Source organism: Erigeron canadensis, chromosome 2 (genome assembly GCF_010389155.1).
Source record: "Erigeron canadensis isolate Cc75 chromosome 2, C_canadensis_v1, whole genome shotgun sequence".
Classification (NCBI taxonomy): Eukaryota; Viridiplantae; Streptophyta; class Magnoliopsida; order Asterales; family Asteraceae; genus Erigeron; species Erigeron canadensis.
The window spans coordinates 41,483,940-41,503,263 of record NC_057762.1 but is presented as its reverse complement, the minus strand read 5'-3'; the positions used below and the strand labels follow the sequence as shown (position 1 = coordinate 41,503,263).

Here is a 19,324-nt window from a genome sequence, read left to right as displayed (position 1 = left end):
AATAATCATAATATAAATGAGACAATAATCATAATATAAATGAGACCTGAATTTGTATCTGATATGGATATGGATATTATAAGCTTATTTTAAAGCTTTATTTAGATAACTATTGATCAATTGTGTTTTGTATACATATCCGTTAGTAAATTGTATATTCGTGTATTGATCAATTTTTTAGGCATGTTTGCTTGGTTTTATATACAGAAATTTAGTTTAAAGTACAAATAAGTGTTTTTATAAATATTTTATGGGTAAATACAATTAACTTCTTTAAAATGTTAAATCATAGTATTATTAATATTACATTTAGTGGTCTTACACATAATTTGATTCATTATATGATAAAAATAACATTAACTTATTAATTACCTAATACATATCATTTCGGACATCGGACGGGTATAATCTAGTTGATTATAAAGTTGAATTTGAAATAAAACATAAAAACACATTAAGATAAGGAAAATGTTATATGAAGTTTACTCATGATTTTTATGGTAAGTGTACAACTATTTAATGCATATTAACGAAAGCCTTGAGACTTTGTTTAACAAAACTCTTAAAGATAAAAGTTAAAAATTTACAAAAATAAGTGATGTGATAGTATATTATTTTTATATAGAAAGTGTCAAAATTTTAGATGAGCTAAAGATAGAACAGGTCTATTCCTTGCTTTTCTTGTTTTCAAAAGGCAAAAGCCTATTTCTATAGGTCCATTCACACTTATACATAGTGTAGTTTCGTGGGTTCAAAATCAAGTACTCGATCTAATGGGTCTTTTGCAAGCTATAATTACCGAACCAATTTAAGGTTAACGGGTAGACATCATCTAACCCAGACCTTATTTTTGGAAATTTTGACCTTAGCTTGGAACATGTCAAATTTTCAGGTTTTTCAATAAATATAATTAATAGTTTACTTAACTATCTGTTTTACGTATAGTAGACTTGAGGATGTTTGGTAAGAGTGAATTAAAAAAAAATTGATATGTAATGAAGAAATGAAACTAATGAAAAAACGAATGAGTGTTTGAAAATAAAATAAATTCTGTCGTTTGGTATAAATAGAAAATTAATATAAGATAAATACAAAATTTTTAATAATAATTAAGTTTAACACATACAACATCATTAAAAGAAAAAAAAAATTATTCTCATCTCTACAATTTATAAAGAATGAATGAAATGAAAATGAATTTCAGTTTATCATTCACTTAAGAAAAGTATTTCTAATTCCTTTTTCACCCCCTTGTTGTAGTATTATAACTGATGAAGTTTAATTTGGTAGGTCAGACCCTTAACATATTCAATTTTGTCGACACTAACCCAGGTTGGTTGTCAAAATTCATGATAAGATCATAAGAAGATGGAAATAATTTTTTTCTTTTTAAAAGTTTACTTACTCCAAACAACCACCAAATAGTGGGCTTGCCACATGTACAAGAACATATTTACATTACAAGGTTACAACAAGTTTAAGTGATATAAAGAAAGCTCAACAACAACCAAATCAGAGCTAAATATTACCTTAATTAAAATCTTTTAATAAAAACTCTTATCATCTAAAAATTTATTGGAGACATGGTTAAAAAAAACGCATACACAAACAACAACGATACTCAATGACAATCCCAACAAAAGTTGTGGTTTGATGAAAATATGATGTAAGCATGATGTAAGTAACCAAACCTTTATACAAAGGGAAGTGATATTCGTACCACACAACTTGATTAATTTACCACTATAGTGCATTACATACTTATACAGTATATTATAAAATATATACAGTGTGGTAAATGCATCAAAAAATGTGATACAATTATCACAAAAGCAGAGATAAAAAAATTTCCGTCTTAAAATTTTCTTTGACAGTTTTGTGTCGATATTAGATCTAGAGGGAAAATTAACGCATACCCTCCCCAAAGGCCCAAATATTTGAGACCTTTAAAAAAAAATATTTAAAAGTTTGGAGCATAAACCCTAATAAAAACCCACCCCCCAAAACCACGTAATTAAACTTCAATCAACGGGGTTTCCGTTAATCGGTTATTAAAATTGGTCGTCTCCCGGTATATTTCCTTGATTTTGGTACCATTCTCTCTACCTCCCAGTTTCTACATGCATGCATTATTATCATAGAGCTGATAAAAAAGTGACACAATTTGATGCCTTTATTTGCTTGATTACTTGGTTTCTTTCTATTTTTATATTCTTTTATATACTACATGTGTTCTGATTTGATAATTCGTTGTATAATTTTGTTATTTGGTGAATTACTGTATTTAGTTATAACAGCACTCTAGGTGTTCGATGTAATGCCAATGTGAGACGTGGTTTTCTACATGTAGTTATATCTTATGGGTTTATGCATTTCTAGGTGTTTAGTAGCTTTTACTTTAATGATTGCTCACTAGGTGTATTCGACGTAATGCTGACGTTAGGTGTCAACATTTTTTTATACTATGATGATGTATATGGGTGTTTGGAGACATGATCAAGTACCATTTAAATACGGAAAATGTATCGATAAAAATCACATCTTCTGCTAGTTCTAGAGGTAATAAATGGAGCTTTGGGTAAAATTTGTGTATTAACAGCTGTGTCTTTTTACCATTTTTGGGGATATTTTAAGTAGCCCACTTGAGGATTTTTCTACAGAGGAGACTCGGTTTGGAAGTGATTGAGTAATTACCATTGTTGCCTAAGGAATTCTGGTGTGAAATCGCACTTAATAAACCCTTTTCAGTGTCTAATGAAGCGCACTATGTTTAGTATTGAGCATAGAAGTTAGAAGATCTATTTTCAGAGGCCTATTTTGTACATGATTGTATATGTCTATCTAGACAAAATCATAGGTCATAGAGTTGCATTGTTGGATTAATAGTAGAGCATTAATGCATAGTGTCTTCACTATTACATTTGGCTGCATGGAAAACAGTACATATCTTACTAATAAAAAGGGATCCGTACTATACTACGGAGTATATTAATGACCATATAATTTGTATAATCCCATGACAAGACATTAAAGATCACTTAACTGTCCAAATATGATATGATATAGCTTTCATTTTAGAAAGATCTTTAGCGATCAGATCTTTGTTTGGCATACTTCAGGTACAAGCTGGTGAAAGATAACGAACATCAAAAGGTTACCTTTGTTCCATTTGGTTTCCAGAATCTGTACCCGGGTAGCAATGGAGACAAAAAAGAAAAAGGGATTGGATATTGAAGGTTACTCGATTGAAGGGTTGTCAATAGCAGGTCACGAGACTTGTGTAATTCTCCCCTCTCTCAACTTGGCTTTTGACATTGGGAAGTGCCCTCAGCGAGCCATCTCTCAACAGTTCCTCTTCATTTCTCATGGTCACATGGATCACATTGTAACATCCTTGTTCTTTCTCTGTTTTAGGCTTTTAGTAATTTCTTCAAATGCTGCTTTAAGATACTGAACTCTAAATTTCTGCAATTGAGTACTTATGTAGGTGGTCTGTTGCTAAATCTCATTTAGTGCTAATGGCACAGTGACCTTGAGTTTTAAATGTGGTAGTTTCCTTATGGTGCTAAATCTCATTTAGTGCTAATAACACGTACCATTCTACTTTGTGAATTATGGTGGTAGTTTCCTTATATGATCATGTTGAATATTGTTTTATTTTTCTCCCAGGGAGGATTGCCTATGTATGTTGCAACGCGTGGTTTGTATAGAATGTCTCCTCCAACAATTATTGTTCCAACAGTAATTAAAGAAAGTGTTGAAAAGATTTTTGAAGCACACAGAGCGATGGATCAATCAGAGCTAAAGCATACTTTGATCGGGCTGGATGTTGGTAATGGGTTTTTGTGTTTTTGATTTCAACACATCAAATATATATATACTAAAATCACTTTGATACATCATTCCATTCACAGGGGAGGAGTTCCACTTGAGAAAAGATCTGAAAGTAAAAGCATTTAAGACATACCATGTCATACCAAGTCAGGCTAGTTGACTTACTCATCACTATACATGATTTGTTCTGAATATAAATAGAAATAAAGACCCCAAATCCCAAAAAGTAGAGTGATATCAGTTAGCTTGTTACACTGTTTGTATCAGGGTTATGTAATTTATTCTGTGAAACAAAAGCTTAGGCCTGAGTATGTTGGTCTTCCAGCGGATGAAATCAAGAAATTGAAGTTCTCAGGTGCGGAGGTTCGTCTAGCTAGTTTTAGCTATGAAGTAGAACTATAAATGCTACAAAGTAGAAACTAACAAGGTGAATTTGTAATTTGGCAGATAACATACACGACAACATCACCTGAAGTAGCTTTTACTGGAGACACTACATCTGACTTTATTGGTGATGATAATAATGGGGATATGTTGAAGGCAAAGATTCTCATCATGGAGGTAACAATTATTTCCTTTCTTTCAGAAATATACTAATAATATTATAACCATGTATATCTTCATAATGCAGAGCACATATGTGGAAGATACAATGACAGTGGAGAATGCAAGAGACTATGGACACACACACTTGTCTGAGGTTAAATTCTGTTCTTTATGTGGATGATATCTACTCATCATCCCTGACAGTGTGCATGACAATTTTTTGTTGTGTTGTTTCCGTGAATTAGATAATCAAGGATGCAAACAAATTTGAGAATAAAGCAATTCTATTGATTCACTTTTCAGCTCGATACCATTTAAATGTAAGTTGGTTGAGTATATTCCCTGAGTTGAGTATTAGGATATTCACTGGTACTAAATGTTTTATATGTTTTGCTAATCAGGTGATTGAAGAAGCTATTTCTGCATTGCCTCCACCTTTGGCTGGGCGTGTTTTTGCACTAACAGAGGGCTTCTAGGATGTTTGAGACTGCATTTTATCTGTTATGTACTCTTGCAGTTTAGCTAATTAGTATTTAGGCTTTACTTCCAATACATCCTATGTATTTATATACTGGAATTGAAGTTTGTTGCTTTTATTTTCATAGGAATCTTGTACACCATTTTGATTTTGTTTTCTTTTCCATACAATATGCTATAATGATGCGATTAATTAAAAAAGTAAAACCTATATGGTGTGTTGAAGAATATATTTCCACCGGAATGGAGGTAAAAACGTAGGAGATGGTCATAATCTCAATGTGGACTGGGAAGTCTATTGACTACAGATCACGCGATATTGTGCGGCCTGGTGCAGGGTGAGGTAAATCAGGTTTGTGAGAAATATGATATGCTCAGATACCACCAAAAGGCTAATAAGACGGATTTGAAATGATCTGGATTGGCTGGGCATGAATGATTACCAACTATGCTCGTGCCTATATAAGTGAGTGAAAGCCACAAACAAACCACTAAGCTTAATCATGTATAATGTATCTGAAAAATTGGGATTTGGGATTTGTTGCTGGCAGTTGTCATGGGCAACCAATATTTTCAACTGCTCGGTTAGTATGATATGTTAGCACTATGCTAAAGGCTATCTCTGTCGCTAATAAAACATACAGGTCAAAAAGATTTTATCAATGTTAGGTTTGAAGTTTAGAACAAGTTCTTAAATTACACCTCTGATTTTTTTTCTTCTTTATTTAAGTTTTGGACGATTAATAAAAAAAAGGAAAATGAAAAGGAGAAAAAAACGTTTGTCCAATCCGTATAAGTCGCTATCACCTTCACTTTTGTCTACAAACAAAAAAATCTTTACAAAGTTATTAATCAATCAATCGATACTTCAAAAGCTTTTTTTTTTCTGTTAACAAAAAAAGATCATAAAAATGACAATGTCGATATATCGACTCTGCAATGGGATCAGGAACAATGTATCTCGTTCTTCTTCTCTAACATTCTCAAGGTATTTGTCCCTATATTTCTTTGTATATTTTCATACTTTCATTTCTAAATGTCCTTTTTTTTTGCATTTTGATTACCATTTTCATTTGACAGGTTGGTTGCTTTTTATGGTTTTTTTTTTTTTTTTATATTAACTCAAAAATGATATTGCCTTATAATTTTAAATTATTTATATTTTTAATTATTGCTATTTTTTTAGTAGAAGAATTGCTTATAATTACCATAAACCTGTTTTATAGAAAAGGTTATCTTATTTATAAGCTGTGAACATGTTTCAAAGAATAGTGATTCAAATAGTAAATGAAATCATGCTAAATTACTTGCTAATTCCACTTGGAGTTCTGTTTTTATGTTGCAATTGTTGACAATTGACATATAGATGTTGGTATTGCAGGCTTATGCATTCACTACAATTTGCAACCGTAAAAGCCGAAGAGATCTCAGGTTCTAAGCCTGCTGAAGTTCAAAACTTGGGTAAGCCACGAAATCCATCCCCGTTTCATGTTTAACTAGAGTGACTAATTTTTGTAAAATCACCGTTTGTTGTGTTTTCCAGTCCACGGAAGTTGGACAAAAGATGGAACTTGGAATACAATTCTGGATCCCCTCAATGGGGAATCTTTCATTAAAGTTTCAGAAGTAGACGAAAGAGGAATCAAGGTTAAACCTCATGATAATATCACATAAAGACCAAGTTACCACAAACTTAACTCATGTTGATCTTTTTGTATACATTGTTTGCAGCCTTTTGTCGACAGCTTATCTAAGTGCCCCAAACATGGTCTGCATAATCCATTCAAATCCCCTGAGAGGTCCGTGTACATTCAATGATACATTATGGTCATATGGTGTGATACTTAAAGGTGCTGATACCAAACATTATTTATAGGTACCTTTTATATGGGGACGTATCTGCAAAAGCAGGCCATATGCTTAACCTGCCTGAGGTATAACTCTACTTATGAAAAAGAGAAACATACACATATGCTCGTGTGATTTTCAATATCTTACAGAGTATATCACTGCACATGATTGTTTGTAAGGGTCTTAACTTGTGACTACCCTTTCAGGTATCGGATTTCTTTGCTAAGTTGATACAGAGGGTCTCACCAAAGAGTTATCAGCAGGCTTTTGCTGAAGTTTTTGTTACAGCAAAGTTTCTAGAGAACTTTTCCGGTGATCAGGTACTTTTGCAATTATGGTCTCTATCCTTGGTTTTTCTACTCCGATTTTACACATCATAAGGTTTAAACTGTGCGCATTTTCATATCTCATAGGTACGTTTTTTGGCAAGATCTTTTGGAGTACCTGGGAATCATCTTGGGCAGCAAAGTCATGGTTTCCGCTGGCCTTATGGCCCTGTAAGACACGTTTTACATAGGATTGCTTCATTTTATATACCATTTTGTTAGCAATATTATTAATATAAGCAACCTTGTGAATCATCTATGTTATTGAAGGTGGCTTTAATTACACCATTCAACTTTCCTTTAGAAATTCCAGTACTGCAGCTGATGGGAGCACTTTACATGGGAAACAAGCCCGTTCTAAAAGTTGATAGTAAAGTGAGTTTTTCTTTTTAAAATAAAATAAAGTTATTAGATTGGGAGCACTTAAAGTGGAAATGCCCACTTAATAATCTGTAACATCTTTACAGGTATGCATTGTTATGGAGCAAATGCTTCGGTTGCTCCATGCTTGTGGGATGCCCATGGAGGATGTTGATTTTATCAATTCTGACGGGAAGACAATGAACAAGCTACTATTAGAGGTTGGATTTTTCACCTTTAAATCTCCTGCATAAAATGCAATTGAATTATGTAATTTACATGCTAGCCACTTGTAAACGTTTTTTGGTTTATTCTATGTAACGTAATATTTCACGATCAGGCAAATCCACGAATGACCCTCTTTACGGGTAGCTCAAAAATAGCAGAAAAGTTAGCTGATGATCTAAATGGTCGAATTAAGGTGGAAGATGCAGGATTTGACTGGAAGATCCTTGGGCCTGATGTTCATGAGGTTCACTTTATTATTGTTTGATCATTAAAATCTTGAACATTCAACATGCAGATATGAATTAAATATCAGAAGTATCGTTTCTGCAGGTGGATTACGTGTCATGGGTGTGTGATCAAGATGCATATGCATGTAGTGGGCAGAAGTGCTCAGCACAGTCATTGTTATTCATGCATGAGGTTAACTCCTTCTCTTGTTCTTATTATAAAGTTTGATGCTTCTCATGGTCATATTGTTATTTTAACTTTTTGTACTCATATCATATGCAGAACTGGAGCAAGACCTCACTCATGAGTCAACTGAGTGACCTTGCTGGTAGGAGGAAGCTTGATAATTTGACTATTGGTCCAGTTCTTACGGTAAGATTAGATATACAACTTCAAGACATTCAGATATTTTATCAGATTTGTGTTCTGTACTATTGTCCCTCTAAATGAATGTTCTATCATTGCAGCTGACAACAAAATATATGTTGGACCACAAGAACCAGTTGCTTAGTATTCCTGGATCAAAGCTACTGTGGGGTGGTGAAGAATTGGAAAATCATTCTATTCCTTCAATATATGGTGCTATTAAACCAACAGCTGTTTTTATCCCACTTGAACAAATATTGAAGCCTGAACATTATGATCTTGTAACAAAAGAAATATTTGGCCCATTCCAGGTAACTTAACTTCATCACAGCAAATTCCATTTTTCTAAGAAACTTAACGAGACTCATTATATACACTTTGTTTTTAGATTGTTACCGAGTACAAAGAGAGCCAAATCCCAATGGTGCTGGAAGCCCTTGAAAGGATGCATGCTCATTTAACTGCTGCTGTGGTCTCTAATGATCCGTTGTTCATTCAGGTATAAAGTATAAACCAATTTCTGCATTTTTGTTGTAAATGTTTTTTTTTATTCTGTAATACTAATTTGTCTGGCTGACTGCAACTCATTTCAGGATATTGTGGGAAAAACAGTCAATGGAACTACTTATGTTGGACTTAGAGCAAGAACTACTGGGGCACCGCAAAATCATTGGTATGTATAAATATGTCACTTGATTTTTTCTTGTGGAAGTGTATGTCACATGCCTAATATAATGAAATGTGTTACAAATATTAATATTCCAGGTTCGGGCCTGCTGGAGATCCAAGAGGTGCAGGAATAGGGACTCCTGAAGCAATAAAGCTGGTGTGGTCTTGTCATAGAGAAGTCATATACGATGTTGGACCAGTCCCACATAAATGGCAGATCCCAGCTGCCACTTAAATGAGACGTTACAACACATCTTAAAGATGACCATGTTTGGTCTCCATAGTTTTGATCTTAATATTACTCTAACACGAATGTATGGGGAATATGGTCATTAGTGTTTTTATGTATCCATGTAGTTGAGTCAACTGAAGAACCATATAGTGGTTCCGGGGCAGATGTATAAACCCATAATTTGATTTTCAAAATCTTGACAGAAAATCTTGGATGCTTTAAACATCCATGCTATATACTATCTTTTTTCATTTGAATTTTAGTATCCTTTTCTTTATTGTATGAAAATGGCGAGCAATTATCAGCTTTCTATTTGGATGTCATTGTGATGCCATCAAACTTATATATGCACTACTTAGTACTTACTATGTTTGACACTCTTACAACACCAATGTATTTGTACATTAAGAAAAAGTTGCCACTAGAAACAAAACATTAACAGTCATGAGCATTGAGCAATATGTGAACACCTTGACATATTTTCACAAGCCAGTTAAAGGCTTGAGGCGATGCCCAATTGCCCCCTTATAATGAATGGTATGCAAATTACCTTTAAACTTTAGATGGCATGTTTAGTCCAGTTAGCAAATAGGTTACTTGAGTTGCATTTTACCCGAGTAAAACTATTAATGAGTAAAAAATTCTCAAAACTAGCAGCAACTATGGACACATGTCAAATGGGGCTTCTGAGTAAAAACATCTCACAAATCGGTTACAAGCAAAGTAAATGAGAAACAGAAAGAATTGGGAAAACATGTTCAGAGGAACTTAGGCACCGCTAGAAAATTTCCAAGTTTCCAACAAACACATCATACCAAGAATGATTTATCATCCAACGACTTTTTAAATTAAAAAAAAAAACAAACCGGAAATCCATAGTTATGAACTTGCACACCACAAACAATCATCTATCTATACAAAGAAAAAGCCTCCAGTAAAACATTGAAGACATGGCCAAACAAGCCGAAACTGTAAAATAGTTACATATTCAAGCAAGCTTTATTAATCTGCAATTTAAGCTTCCAAGCTCATCTCTTCCACCACTGGAGCATCCTACAATATGATACACATCAAATCAGAAATAGAAGTTATGGCTATTACTTATGAGCAAAATGTAAAGGTTGATGGATCCTGAACAAGAAAACGTTACATTTATAATATGAATGACCCAAAACAGGACAAAATCAATTAGAATCTCTTACCATGTTCTCTTTGTTTTCTTCTAGCACTGCCTCCTTTGGAAAGGTGTCTAATAGATCTGCAAACAAAGTATGCAATTGAAATCAAAACACATACTTCCCAACCTTTACCATAACACTATTATCAAATAACTCATAATTACATGAATAATACAGTTACCTTCTTCATTAGTAGGTTTCATTGCCTCAGTCTTCACCATCTGCTTCTCTTTCTTGGAGTCTTGTTTACTCAGCTTCTTGATGTTCTTTTGCATCTTGTTATTCCCAGTGTTTGTTGCAGCCTTCTGAATCTTGACCATCGGAGCTTCAATTTTAGACACAGAATTACTCTTCCGAGTAGCTTCTTTGACTGATGTTTTTGCAGCTGAGCTGGCACTGCTGTTCATGGATCTTGGTTTCGGTTTAGAATTTCCAATAGCAGAAGACAAGCTGCGTGCATCATCATCTTCCGGAACATGAGAACAAGTTTCGGAAACTTGCAGTTGCTCAAGGCTTTCTGATATCTCATAGCTTTGAAGAACTTCTTTTGCAGATTCTTCAAGATCAAGAAGGTTGTGACGGCAAGCATAGGACTTCAGCTCATCTTTAAGTAGTTGAACATTCTAAAATACAAGATTTCAACAGAAAACAAAAAACATCTACTATCAAAAGCAATATACATTCTAACAAAAACATTTACTATTCACACCAATAGACATTCTAAAGAATACATTGAAAAGGCCACAACTTTAATCATAAAAACAGTGTGTCTTTACCTCGCAGCCAGCCTCCAGGGCAAGTTTGAAAAACCCGAGTGACAATTGATGTTTTCCAGCAGCTTCAGAAAGCTTAATGTGGGAAAGCCAATATGAAGCTGAAGAAAGCACAGTGAACTTCTTGCGATTCAATGATCTTGAAACATCAGAAGCCGGGGTGTCAGATTTACCCTTGAGATTTCCAAGAGCGCGACTTCCTCTAGCCTCTGATATTGGAGTGGTGTAGCCAACCGATTTAGCAGCAGGACTGGCAGTTGGCTTGGTAGGGATAGACATCCTTCTGGGCGGCTTAGCAGACGATTTCTCTTTAGCAGCAGAGACATCAAGGACACTAACACTTTGACTCACACTTGGTGTTGGTTTTCCCCTAAAATATAAAACATAAACATTCGGCTAATAAATCATACAGTCTTATGTGTCCATAACACTTAATTCATTAAAATTGTATGTATTTAGTTAACTTATCATCCAGTAACCGATATATCTCTTGTAACAAGGCATACATATAATTCAATAAATTGTCACATCATCAAAAACACACACCACATCATCAATTAAAAAGGTCCTAAGATTATAAATACCACAAATCGCAATTCACAAAAACCAATCTCAAACCTTTTATAAAAATTCCATGTATAAATACATATGAAAACCTAACCTAACCTAACATATATATACATATAAAAAAATGTTTTAAAAAAAAAAGAAGAAGAAGAAGAAGAGAATTTAGAAATGAAACCTTCTGGAAGCAGACACAACCGACGGAGAAGAAGCAGTAACATCTTTGGGTTTAGAAGCCGATCGGAGAGGATATCTCAGAAGCTTTGCCCCTCCTTTGTTTCCTGCAACAACAATTTAGAAAATATATATATTTCCATCATTTTATCATCTACTATATAAATAACAGTGTGAGTGGAACATAATTAGAAAATGAAAAAACAAATCGGAGATATAAAATAGACGAATACCGGAGGCGGATGATTGTTCTTTGACGGTGTCTTCCATCTGCTGATGTTTTACAGAAAATTTCAGAGAGAATTTTTAATGAATAATAAAATGAATGTGTGATGAGAGAATATATGTGTTTAGGTTTTTATTATTATTTTGATTTGATTTGATTTGATTTGATTGAATTGAATAGGGGTTATGGGGGGAATAAAAGCAAAGTGGGCCGGCGGGCGGGCGGGAAAAGGAAATAAAGTGAAATGTGTTTCAAAAATCAAAATTATTTGAACGTTGGTGTAAGTGTAACGCTCGTTGGGCCAACTTCCGCTTTTTATTAATTTTATTTAAATATATATATATATATTTATTGGACTATTTGAGTATATTGTTTGGGTCCATACCAACAACCGGTCCAAAGATAGTCTTTTATTTGGATAAATTATGGTTTGCTTTGCTGTAAAAATTTTCAAGCTTCGTTTGGCTAACATTTGATTTGATTGTAATCATCTACTAGTGAATTTACTTGGTTCAATTCGGACGTTTTAAATTAAATTACAAAATTAAAAAATATGCATGTAATTTTTGTTATTCAAATATTATAAATCGATATGGAGATAGTGACTTAAATAATACAATAATATATATGAATTAAAGTACCTATTGTATCAACAAAACATAAAAGGATATTTCATTATATTTTATAAAATTATTTTTTTTGTTTATAATAAAAAATTAAGAATTTTAAATAAGCATTTAGTGAGCTAATTTTTATTAAAAATATTGTAATCTATTTATGACATCATAATTAAAATAAAGACCTTTTAACAAAAAATGTAGACTTATCGCATCACATTTTTAAAAAAAAAATACTTTTGAAGGATAATTGTTCTTTATTTATCATAGAGATGGTTTAAAAAGAGAAATTAAAATAAAATAAAATAAAACTCTTATACAAGATTAATTTAAATAAAAATACCATATACCTTTTATTATTCTATTAAAAAAGCCAAATAATTGATGCCGTTCAAAAAAAAAAAAAAAAGCCAAATAATTAGTTACATTAATTTTACATTTTAATTAAAATAACATCAAACATATTTTTAATAACTCCAACTATTTCATAAGATATAAATATTAATTGATATTTTCAAATAAACAACTGTATCATAGTCATACAACTTAAGAAGAAAAAAAATTCAAAACACGAGATACATTTAAATTATAAATCAATCTATAAGCTTTGATATTTTAACATATCCATGTGTATATATGTGAAAAAAGACAATCTGATAAAGTTTAGGAAAAAAAACATGACATTGTGGGTGATATGCAGTTGGAACAAATTACAAGTTTACAACCACTTAAAGGAGGAATTTTCTTTCCACACTCCACGGTCAAATACAATACTGTACATCTCACATTTATAACAGAACAATCCAACTTTAAATAACACATAAGTTGGTTGAAGATATTTAATTGCGAAAACAAAATTTTCAACTGAACGAATAGTTTATACCATTAAAACGCAATCGGAGTAAAGTTTACCATAGAATCAAACACCTTGTGTTTTAATTACTAGTTAAACTATTAGGTACTTAAGTAGTGTTACACATCATAATATTATTATTTTTTATAATTATTTTTGTAGTTTTAGCAATTAAATTCTTGAGATGGAACTAGAATGGGTTCTTACTATTGTATTTAGTTTTATCTTTTGATTATATCTCTGTAAATTATTTTATATATGTCATTGTACTCTTTTACGATCAGCGCCTTGCCAGTTGCTTTATTAATAAAAACTTTTAGCCGTTCTAAAAATAATGTTTGCACATCATAAAATGATTTGAAAGTAATGTACTCACTAAATGAAATGATAGATGCCTATTTAAGACAATCTACAAATTCTTTCTAAAACGGTTTCGAATGACTTATAACTCTTCATAAAACGTGAATATCATTTAGAATAGACTACATTGTCCTAATCAAGCCAAAGTGACTTTTCAAGGAATTTTTTTTTTCTTTTTGTGGGTAAAATACAATGTACTATTGGTTAATATGACTTCATTTGTTAAGACTCTTAGCTAGTTAGCACCCACTTTTAGTTTTTTTTTAGGGAGCTCATGCTAATACCACATGAATCAATAGATCTACCATAATTACACATTATATATTTATAAGGTGTGGCGTCAAACATGTGTATTGAGATATATTTATATTCATTAAATTAGGTGGACATTTATCAATTCCCCTATCTTTTGCCCTATTCAATTTGATAAGAGAAATAGAGAATGGAATGAAAATAAGCCCCTAGCTAGGGATGGATACGGTCCAAACCCACCCACGCGATATACGTCAGACAAAATGTCCCACGATGCGGAGAAGGCACGGGGGATGATGATCTCATATGAATGATATATGCATGCTTTTCCACAAAGTCATGAGACTTATTTCTTTACTCTCACTCCCAAGCTACTTATTTTGACAGTCCCCCCTGCCCTATATAGCCTCCCACTTACATATATGATAATCCAATAAGTTCCAACATAACTTATTATATTCCATGCTAGGTTCAAAACCAACCATACTTTAATGTTTCATATAATCATATATATTTTGAAGGAAAAACAAGTCATGCACTGATTTTTTTTATTTTTTTTTTGTGGTTTTCGTGTGTTGTAACTAATTATGCATGTTCTGGGAATGGTGAATTTAGGATATTCATGTGCGGTAACTTGTTGAGGTAAGTTCTATTTTTATGGTTCTTGTTCTATTCATTAAAAGTGTCATGTTTTAATTTTTCAAAGTCTAACTCATCTAACTTTGACTTTTTTATAAAATTTTTTTATATTATATAATACTTGATGAAAATTATATGAATTGATTATATTTTAAAAATGTTTTCAATGATATAATTTTCATCTAATTTAAAATATAACACAAAAAAGTTTATTTAAAGTCAAACTTTAAAAATAAATACTTTAAATATTCAAAGTAAGATACTTTTAATGATCTATAACCCTTTCCAATATTAGTAATATTATGGTACTAATAACAATTTATGTCATACTATAACATATATGCATGTGTAAGGTGAAAGTTCTTAAACTTTTGGCTTTATTTAGTCCCCTGATAATTTCAAAGGCTTTTGTAGTTTTGTTTGCAGATCTATATGCATATACCCGTTTTTAAAAAAACAGTACGAGTCTATTTTGAGGGGGGTTTTTTACCTTCAAGACGAATTGTAAGCAAGTGAGCCAAAAGCCCAAAAATGTGTCTAAGATTAAGGGACCGTTCATTATTTTAGACTTTTAGTTAAGCGGATTGAGTGACTAGATAGATAACAAAACAATGTCTAATAACTAATAAGCAACTTACAGTTATTTTTATTTATAATAAAGTAAAAAAAAAAAAACATTTTAATTTTTAAATTGACTTAATTAATTAAGATTTTTTTTTTCTCTTCTATATAGCCCGTTAAGTTAAAAGAAAACAAAACAAAAAAAAAAGTTAAAACAAAACAGACCCTTAAGTCATTGGTTAGCTACTCGATAAAACGTATCCTGTTTCTCAACTTTAGGCCTTAAAAGCAATGGAGACATCCCTGAATTAACACGAATCCTATTCTATTCTTGAAACAATGTTTGTAATACTATTTACAGTTTTCCTAAAATTAGTGAGAGCAGAGTCTTCTTTTTCCTATTACGCTAATTTTAAGGCTTAGAGCAATGGGAAAATCACCTGGAAAATGGATAAAGACTCTAATATTTGGGAAGAAATCATCAAGAACAAAACAGAAAAGATGGGAAGATGGAAAAGAAGCGTCAGTCTTACTAGATCAGGTTCGGATGACAAACGTTGCCTTAAACGTCTGTGAAATGGGTGACGAAACAATAAAAGAACACGTACAACATGATCATTCACAAGATGAAATAGGAACACCAGCGCCTGCCAACCAAACCTTATGCATAACAAAACCAATTGAAGTAAACACACAAAATGATTCTGATAGAATCAAAGAACAAGCTGCCATAGATGTGCAGGCTGCTTTGAGAGGCTACTTGGTAATTTTCTAACGCTTTAAGCTGTAATTTGGTATTCAGGTGTGACTGGTGCTTGCATCTTGTCCTTTTTCACAATAGAATGGCTTTTCTTGATAGTTTTTGACTTATACATGTTTCACTTTAGGCTCGTCGTGAATTTTGGACACTCAAAGGCATTAGGAGATTACAAGCACTTATTCGTGGACACTTGGTGAGGCGACAAGCCATTTCAACTTTACACTGTATGTTCCAAGTTGTCAAGTTCCAGGCACTTGCTCGTGGTATAAAGATTAGGCACTCGAATCCTAGACTTAAAGAGCAAAAAAGATTCACTCAAGTAACCAATCAGGTACCCTGTAAAGTTTAACTCTTTACCTTCTCAAAAATTATTCATTTTCTACATTGATATTTGTTACTAATATGCAAACAATGTGTAGGTTGTGTCTATAGTTGAAATTAAAACATCTACGGAAAAGCTAAAGCTATTAGCCAATGGTTTTGCTCGTAAGGTAAAATGTATCAGAACACTAATACACTGGTTTAAATGTTTCCATTACTCAATCATAGTTCTTGTTGCAATAGATTGCAAATTCATCTCCTACTGCAGTACCACTGCACTTCCATTATAACTCAGATGAAGCAAACTCAGTTTTGAGCTGGCTGGAGCGATGGTCAAAGGCCCGTTGTTGGCAACTGCTTCCAAAACCAAAAGCTGCTCAACCTTCAAAATTCCAGAAGCCACACACCGACCGTAGATCATCATCGGTGATAAGTGTAGAGATCATTGCTTCTGAATTTGATAAGCCCATACGACATCTGAGAAAGGTTTCCTCATCAAATGAACCCGCAAACTTTATTGAAGAGAATCCTGAACTTGTGCTTGAGAGGGTCAAACGCAATTTAAGAAAAGTTGACAACCCTGTCTTACAGATTACCACATCTGATAACACTCAAAAAATAACACCAAAACCTGAAAAACTCATCAGCATCAGTAAAACTGATGAAATACTGGAAGAAGTACGTGAGAATACAAAAGAAGACGAAAATGTTGATGAAAAGAATAAACTAAAAAGAAGAGGTTCGGTTCGAGTGAATCAGGAGTTAGCCGAGAATAATGACCCATTAAAGATAAAGAAGTCAGTTCCAAGCTACATGGCTACAACGGTATCTGCTAAAGCAAAGCTAAGAAGCCAAGATGGCCTTGAAACTGATCCGACTACTTTAAGCCGTCGATATTCTCTGCCTTCTTTGGCAAATCCCAAAGTTTCACTTTCCCCAGGGGCGCAAACAACTGGGAAACTAAAGAACGATAGATCTCTCCAGTTGTCAAGAGACGGCAGTGGTAAATTGTTAATCTTAACCTCTTGTTTTTGGTGTTATAATGTGTCTACTACTGTTATGCATATATATATATATAGTTGCTAATAAACATTATTATGTTATATGTAATTTCAGTGAAGGTGAACCCAGTTGAGTGGCGGCTTTGATGTTGCAGGGTAACTGGCTCATCAAGGGATCAAAAGATTGAACCGATAAGCCTGAATCTACCGTAGTTATAATTATAGATCATTAACTAGTGTACTAAATTTATACGTGTGAGATGCTGAAAGTTGCTCTAGGCTTTGCTTTGAATATTACTCGTATCTTATTTGGGAGATGGAGAGATGTTTGGTGTGATTTTGTTTGGGGTTGAATGGAGTTTTAAATTAAAGGTTGCTAATAAGATCCCAAGTACGGTGTCAAACATACTCAAATGTGGACATTGACTACTGTGCCTTGATCAAACTATCGTGACTAATTAAGCAAAAACTTACATATATTAAACGCAGTGCAAGAAGGTTTTAGATAAAATAAAATAAGTATTAAAATAAAATAATAGGTTAATCTTTATTAAAAATCAACGTGGATCATGAAAATCATTGTGTATCAACTGTTTCGTGAATCATTATGCATCAATTTAACCTGATTAAAGGGTTAAAATCTTGTCTTATTTGTTTTACTTTGATACTTGTTTTACAATACCCAACCAAACTCAATAAAGTATATATTTTGATAATCTGAGTAAATTAGTCAAATGATCGACTACCTTTGAATCGATAGTATTTGTTGCAAAATATAAGGTTATTTTGAGATGATTATTTATTACTTTAATAATTGGATAAACTGGTAAACTTTATACTTTTCCAATGAGAATGGTATGTTTTTAACTAGATTAAACTCGCACGTTGTGCGAAGTTAACTGAGAACATAAATAAAAAATTTAATAACTGATAGTTACATTATCGTTCATAATTTATGATAATATAAGAAACTGTCATATTATGACCGATTCAAACAATAAAATTATAGTTTATGAATTGATGAAATACGTCAAATATGTAAAAGCATGAACAATAAGTAGAAAGTGAATATAGACTTGTTTTCCATTTAAGCTTAGATGAATAACCTCTTGCATTTAAATATTTTAATATTTGTTTGTATTATAAATAAAACCATTGCCCCTCATGAATTTTATCATTAAAAAAACAAAATGTGAGGTGTTCCCCATCTACGCTTAGATGGGGGACAACCCCATATTCACTTCTACCGAACAATAAACATAAATATCTATAAATCATAAAAATCTTTTTATAATATATATATTCATTAAATATAATATATAAAATACTTTTCAAAAAAATAAACGTAATATAATAAACAATCTCATTTTAAAAAAAATATTTATCGTTGAATTAATAAAAAAAACATGTAGATAAACATCTTTGTGCTCATATAAAAGATAGAAAAATAAATATTAATGATTAGGAATATGATCAGAATTGGTGATTAAGATCATACATGAAAACATAAATATAACAATTTAAATAGAAAAACGACAACTAATTAAAAATTGTATGTGATACGAAAACTAAAATGACCCCTAGAAAAAAACATATTCTATCTTATATATATATATATAGAAGAGATATATATGGTTTAAAAAAAATAACTAAAAAGAAAATTTTGACATGTATACATATCCTAAATCTAAAGTTATATATTATATTATACATATAGATATAATATAAGGATAGGATAGTTTGACTCAAGTATTCATATGCACCCGACTTATTTGATAGGAATATTTTCTTACTTTTTTATTTTTTATATTATTTTTTAATTAATTAATAATAATTAGGATTAATGAATAGGAATAATTTAAATGACATAAAGATGCTTAAAATTAGGAAATTAATGCAAAAATGACATATCATTAAAAATCCTACAT

The 19,324-nt window shown here is 32.1% G+C and overlaps 4 protein-coding genes across 7 annotated transcripts; 3 read left to right on the top strand and 1 right to left on the bottom strand.

Moving 5' to 3' along the window:
* The first annotated feature begins 1,922 nt into the window (after window positions 1-1,922).
* On the top strand, window positions 1,923-5,000 carry LOC122589076 (tRNase Z TRZ1). 2 transcript variants are annotated; one of them, XM_043761320.1, is made up of 9 exons: window positions 1,923-2,071; window positions 3,120-3,385; window positions 3,670-3,832; window positions 3,915-3,985; window positions 4,102-4,197; window positions 4,282-4,395; window positions 4,466-4,534; window positions 4,626-4,700; window positions 4,782-5,000. In XM_043761320.1, exons 2-9 carry the CDS (start codon window positions 3,200-3,202, stop codon window positions 4,854-4,856), a joined length of 849 nt encoding a protein of 282 aa, XP_043617255.1. In that variant the 5' UTR covers window positions 1,923-2,071; window positions 3,120-3,199; the 3' UTR covers window positions 4,857-5,000. The 2 variants fall into 2 exon arrangements, with proteins under 2 accessions (XP_043617255.1, XP_043617254.1); XM_043761319.1 differs by having other exon boundaries at window positions 1,923-2,090.
* Window positions 5,001-5,721: 721 nt separating this feature from the next.
* LOC122589414 (probable aldehyde dehydrogenase) lies at window positions 5,722-9,374 on the top strand. The gene is made up of 16 exons (XM_043761708.1): window positions 5,722-5,845; window positions 6,239-6,318; window positions 6,401-6,504; window positions 6,589-6,656; window positions 6,734-6,791; window positions 6,915-7,028; window positions 7,122-7,205; window positions 7,305-7,409; window positions 7,502-7,615; window positions 7,735-7,866; window positions 7,953-8,042; window positions 8,133-8,222; window positions 8,318-8,527; window positions 8,605-8,715; window positions 8,810-8,889; window positions 8,982-9,374. The coding sequence occupies exons 1-16, from the start codon at window positions 5,769-5,771 to the stop codon at window positions 9,118-9,120; spliced, it is 1,656 nt and encodes a 551-aa protein (XP_043617643.1). The 5' UTR covers window positions 5,722-5,768; the 3' UTR covers window positions 9,121-9,374.
* A 537-nt stretch (window positions 9,375-9,911) lies between these two features.
* Window positions 9,912-12,214, bottom strand: LOC122589165. Its single transcript, XM_043761414.1, has 6 exons — window positions 12,040-12,214; window positions 11,811-11,913; window positions 11,072-11,438; window positions 10,477-10,918; window positions 10,320-10,375; window positions 9,912-10,170 (listed from the first exon to the last, which is right to left on the bottom strand). Exons 1-6 carry the CDS (start codon window positions 12,074-12,076, stop codon window positions 10,132-10,134), a joined length of 1,044 nt encoding a protein of 347 aa, XP_043617349.1. The 5' UTR covers window positions 12,077-12,214; the 3' UTR covers window positions 9,912-10,131.
* Window positions 12,215-14,640: 2,426 nt separating this feature from the next.
* On the top strand, window positions 14,641-17,779 carry LOC122589489 (protein IQ-DOMAIN 30). Of its 3 annotated transcripts, none has more exons than XM_043761782.1 (6): window positions 14,641-14,756; window positions 15,732-16,077; window positions 16,202-16,405; window positions 16,494-16,565; window positions 16,639-17,398; window positions 17,512-17,779. In XM_043761782.1, the coding sequence occupies exons 1-6, from the start codon at window positions 14,737-14,739 to the stop codon at window positions 17,541-17,543; spliced, it is 1,434 nt and encodes a 477-aa protein (XP_043617717.1). In that variant the 5' UTR covers window positions 14,641-14,736; the 3' UTR covers window positions 17,544-17,779. The 3 variants fall into 3 exon arrangements, with proteins under 3 accessions (XP_043617717.1, XP_043617718.1, XP_043617719.1); XM_043761783.1 differs by having other exon boundaries at window positions 14,654-14,756; window positions 15,676-16,077; XM_043761784.1 differs by having other exon boundaries at window positions 14,686-14,756; window positions 15,691-16,077.
* The last annotated feature ends 1,545 nt before the right edge of the window (window positions 17,780-19,324 follow it).